At 46.7% G+C, this 5,000-nt stretch overlaps 2 protein-coding genes across 2 annotated transcripts in view; one reads left to right on the plus strand and one right to left on the minus strand.

Annotated features, from left to right (window-relative positions):
• cunh10orf88 (chromosome unknown C10orf88 homolog) overlaps nucleotides 1-4,440 on the minus strand; it is a 10,620-nt gene extending 6,180 nt beyond the window's left edge. Inside the window, exons 1-3 of the mRNA XM_061033358.1 lie at nucleotides 4,252-4,440; nucleotides 3,554-3,747; nucleotides 2,962-3,156 (exon numbers count right to left, since the gene is read on the minus strand). Of these exons, the coding sequence (XP_060889341.1) occupies nucleotides 2,962-3,156; nucleotides 3,554-3,702 (344 nt within the window). The 5' untranslated portion in view covers nucleotides 3,703-3,747; nucleotides 4,252-4,440. The remainder of the gene's footprint in view (nucleotides 1-2,961; nucleotides 3,157-3,553; nucleotides 3,748-4,251) is intronic.
• Nucleotides 4,441-4,476: 36 nt separating this feature from the next.
• The window catches only part of asb3 (ankyrin repeat and SOCS box containing 3), a 9,070-nt gene continuing 8,546 nt past the window's right edge, over nucleotides 4,477-5,000 (plus strand). Inside the window, exon 1 of the mRNA XM_061033359.1 lies at nucleotides 4,477-4,674. The gene's annotated coding sequence lies outside the window, so the exon portion shown is untranslated. The remainder of the gene's footprint in view (nucleotides 4,675-5,000) is intronic.

Consider the following 5,000-nt stretch of genomic DNA (forward strand, 5'->3'; position numbering starts at 1 on the left):
CTTATAATACCTGCAGGGGGCGCTGGAGTCCCATCGATGGAAATGCTGTCTCAGTCTAACTTTCAGTCAACCTAACGACAGGCTGAGAGCTGGAGCTGAGGCGGGTTTTAAACCTCCTGACAATCCGGACCCGGAGCCTCTGGTCTATAAATCAAATGGTGTATGATGCTGACTGGGTTTGTTTACCTGTCTGGATGGTTTGTTTACCTGTCTGGATGGTTTGTTTCCCTGTCTGGGTGGGTTGTTTACCTGTCTGGAGGGTTTGACTACCTGTCTGGATGGTTTGTCTGGATGGTTTGTTTACCTGTCTGGATGGTTTGTTTACCTGTCTGGATGGTTTGTTTACCTGTCTGGATGGTTTGTTTACCTGTCTGGATGGTTTGTCTGGATGGTTTGTTTACCTGTCTGGATGGTTTGTCTGGATGGTTTGATTACCTGTCTGGATGGTTTGTTTACCTGTCTGGATGGTTTGTCTGGATATTTGTTTACCTGTCTGGATGGTTTGTCTGGGTGGTTTGTTTACCTGTCTGGATGGTTTGTCTGGATGGTTTGTTTACCTGTCTGGATGGTTTGTCTGGATGGTTTGATTACCTGTCTGGATGGTTTGTTTACCTGTCTGGATGGTTTGTCTGGATATTTGTTTACCTGTCTGGATGGTTTGTCTGGGTGGTTTGTTTACCTGTCTGGATGGTTTGTTTACCTGTCTGGATGGTTTGTCTGGATGGTTTGTTTACCTGTCTGGATGGTTTGTCTGGATGGTTTGTTTACCTGTCTGGATGGTTTGTTTACCTGTCTGGATGGTTTGTCTGGATGGTTTGTTTACCTGTCTGGATGGTTTGTCTGGATGGTTTGATTACCTGTCTGGATGGTTTGTTTACCTGTCTGGATGGTTTGTCTGGATATTTGTTTACCTGTCTGGATGGTTTGTCTGGGTGGTTTGTTTACCTGTCTGGATGGTTTGTCTGGATGGTTTGTTTACCTGTCTGGATGGTTTGTCTGGATGGTTTGATTACCTGTCTGGATGGTTTGTTTACCTGTCTGGATGGTTTGTCTGGATATTTGTTTACCTGTCTGGATGGTTTGTCTGGGTGGTTTGTTTACCTGTCTGGATGGTTTGTTTACCTGTCTGGATGGTTTGTCTGGATGGTTTGTTTACCTGTCTGGATGGTTTGTCTGGATGGTTTGTTTACCTGTCTGGATGGTTTGTTTACCTGTCTGTATGGTTTGTCTACCTGTCTGGATGGTTTGTCTGGATGGTTTGTCTGGATGGTTTGTTTACCTGTCTGGATGGTTTGTTTAGCTGTCTGGATGGTTTGTTTACCTGTCTGGATGGTTTGTCTGGATGGTTTGTTTACCTGTCTGGATGGTTTGTCTGGGTGGTTTGTTTACCTGTCTGGATGGTTTGTTTACCTGTCTGGATGGTTTGTCTGGATGGTTTGTTTACCTATCTGGATGGTTTGTTTACCTGTCTGGATGGTTTGTCTGGATATTTGTTTACCTGTCTGGATGGTTTGTCTGGGTGGTTTGTTTACCTGTCTGGATGGTTTGTTTACCTGTCTGGATGGTTTGTTTACCTGTCTGGATGGTTTGTCTGGATGGTTTGTTTACCTGTCTGGATGGTTTGTCTGGATGGTTTGTTTACCTGTCTGGATGGTTTGTTTACCTGTCTGTATGGTTTGTCTGGATGGTTTGTCTGGATGGTTTGTTTACCTGTCTGGATGGTTTGTTTACCTGTCTGGGTGGTTTGTTTACCTGTCTGGATGGTTTGTCTGGATGGTTTGTCTGGATGGTTTGTTTACCTGTCTGGATGGTTTGTTTACCTGTCTGGATGGTTTGTTTACCTGTCTGGATGGTTTGTCTGGATGGTTTATTTACCTGTCTGGATGGTTTGTCTGGGTGGTTTGTTTACCTGTCTGGGTGGTTTGTCTGGATGGTTTGTTTACCTGTCTGGATGGTTTGTTTACCTGTCTGTATGGTTTGTCTACCTGTCTGGATGGTTTGTCTGGATGGTTTGTCTGGATGGTTTGTTTACCTGTCTGGATGGTTTGTTTAGCTGTCTGGATGGTTTGTTTACCTGTCTGGATGGTTTGTCTGGATGGTTTGTTTACCTGTCTGGATGGTTTGTCTGGGTGGTTTGTTTACCTGTCTGGATGGTTTGTTTACCTGTCTGGATGGTTTGTCTGGATGGTTTGTTTACCTATCTGGATGGTTTGTTTACCTGTCTGGATGGTTTGTCTGGATATTTGTTTACCTGTCTGGATGGATTGTCTGGATGGTTTGTTTACCTGTCTGGATGGTTTGTTTACCTGTCTGGGTGGTTTGTTTACCTGTCTGGGTGGTTTGTTTACCTGTCTGGATGGATTGTCTGGATGGTTTGTTTACCTGTCTGGATGGTTTGTTTACCTGTCTGGGTGGTTTGTTTACCTGTCTGGATGGTTTGTCTGGATGGTTTGTTTACCTGTCTGGATGGTTTGTCTGGATGGTTTGTTTACCTGTCTGGATGGTTTGTTTACCTGTCTGGATGGTTTGTCTGGATGGTTTGTCTGGATGGTTTGTTTACCTGTCTGGATGGTTTGTTTACCTGTCTGGATGGTTTGTTTACCTGTCTGGATGGTTTGTCTGGATGGTTTGTTTACCTGTCTGGATGGTTTGTCTGGGTGGTTTGTTTACCTGTCTGGATGGTTTGTTTACCTGTCTGGATGGTTTGTCTGGATGGTTTGTTTACCTATCTGGATGGTTTGTTTACCTGTCTGGGTGGTTTGTTTACCTGTCTGGGTGGTTTGTTTACCTGTCTGGATGGATTGTCTGGATGGTTTGTTTACCTGTCTGGATGGTTTGTTTACCTGTCTGGATGGTTTGTTTACCTGTCTGGATGGTTTGTCTGGATGGTTTGTTTACCTGTCTGGATGGTTTGTTTACCTGTCTGGGTGGTTTGTTTACCTGTCTGGATGGTTTGTTTACCTGTCTGGGTGGTTGCTCTGGTCCTTCAGCCCTCGACCCGTCCCGCAGTACTCCCCGCTCTGGCTGTACACCTCCATGGTTCGAGCCTCGCTGATGACCAGCAGGCGGCTGATGGCAGAGGAGGCGGGGCTACATGTCAGCGTCAGGACACAAGGACCCTGGTCTCCTGTCTGTTCCAGCAGGACTGGGCTGCCCCTGTGAGGGCAGGAAGACTGTTCAGGGCCCCATCCACCTAAAACATGAGCCCCATGAGCCCATGAGCCCATGACCCCCTGACCCCATGAGCCCATGACACCCTGACCCCATGACCCCCTGACACCCTGACCCCATGAGCCCATGACCCCCTGACACCCTGACCCCATGAGCCCATGACCACATGACCCCATGACCCCATGAGTCCATGACTCCATGACAACCTGAACCCATGAGCCCATGACCACATGACCCCATGACCCCATGAGCCCAGGGAAAGTTTGTAAACCTGCTCTTGTTATGTAACACATTTTAACTCGACCCCTCTTTGATCAGAGTCGGAGCAGAGTCCTACATGTTGTCAGAGTTTGGAACCAGCTGATTGGTCGGATCGTCTCACCAGTTTGTTTGGTTAACCTCGGACTGACGGAGCTCCTCTTCATCATTGCCTTCGTCACTGAGGTGAACAGGAAGCAGGACTTCTGACAGGAAGTGTCCCTGAGAGTGACAGACCCAGGAAGCCTCGCTCTTCACAGCAACGTCCACCATGATGCTGCTGACGCCGCAGGGACGCCGACCTCCGAGGACGAGAAGCTGAAACACATGAAGAAAACAACTGAGCCCACCTGTCAATCAGGTCAGCTACACGCCTTATTGTGAATAACTCTTATCCTTCATCAAATCAAAACTGATGAGTCATCAAAACATTCACCCCCCGTACAGTGTGTGTCCATCGAGACATGAGCTAATCACACCTATTTGGTTTTTTGAACCAGGCTGTAAACATGTTAATCTCTGCTGTAAAAACAGGCTTTTTAGAATGGGTGTGTATGTGACTTCCTGTGCTTCTGCAGCCTCTAGTGGACACTCCAGGAACTGCAGGATGTTACACTTCAGCATCAGCTTCATGTTTCAACACTGGAGGTTACTGGTTACTGGTTACTGGTTGACCCCCCCCCCCATTATATTTGTATAATAACAAACATCAGAAGAAGAGAGTCCGAGCTCCCACGTGACCTTGTGGTGGTTAACCTCTGATCTACGTCATAATGTAACATTAGTGACGTTAAATCAGTTTAAAGATGTTTGATCACGTACCTGACACGTCAGGGAGCCGAAGCCTCTGATTGGCTGCTCTTGCGCGTGTTTCTCGATGTTCTTCCTGATTTACATCCAGTCGGGTCAAAGTTCGACTTCATCAGATCCACAGAATCCCGACAGAACCGGACAAACCGGCAGAAAACCGTCAAACGGACTCACATCACCGTACGGCACCGCGCGACCGGATGTTATTCAGTGACGTCATTAAACTGCGACTCCAGAGACGTCACTCCAGAGCAGACTCAGATATAAACGGACCTGGTAAATTTAAAGTAAATAAAAATACAGTTCAGTGACAGAGAGCAGCGACACCAACTGTTTCATATTTAATATCTTTTATTTTGGTAAAAGGAGAAAACGGAAACCGGAAACACGAACCAGGATCCATAGAAACGTTTATTTCAACAAACTATTATCCAGGTATGATCATCACACACGTTCATATATTTACATATAAACACTAATATTAAAGTATGAACACGGACTCAACCGAGTAATGCATGACGTCATGATGTTACGGTTAAGTGTGTGTGTGTGTGTGTGTGTGTGTGTGTGTGTGTGTGTGTGTGTGTGTGTGTGTGTGTGTGTGTGTGTGTGTGTGTGTGTTGTGACGTGACTGGTCAGACTGGTCAGGAGGGCCAGTTCTGTCCTGGACTGGACTCTGTAGAGGAGGTGGGTGAGAGGAGGATGTTAGTGAAGCTGACCCAACCCCTCTCACCCCCTCTCACTGTGGGGGGGGGGTCTGA

This window comes from Labrus mixtus, unplaced genomic scaffold, assembly GCF_963584025.1.
Source record: "Labrus mixtus unplaced genomic scaffold, fLabMix1.1 SCAFFOLD_87, whole genome shotgun sequence".
In the NCBI taxonomy this organism is placed as follows: Eukaryota; Metazoa; Chordata; class Actinopteri; order Labriformes; family Labridae; genus Labrus; species Labrus mixtus.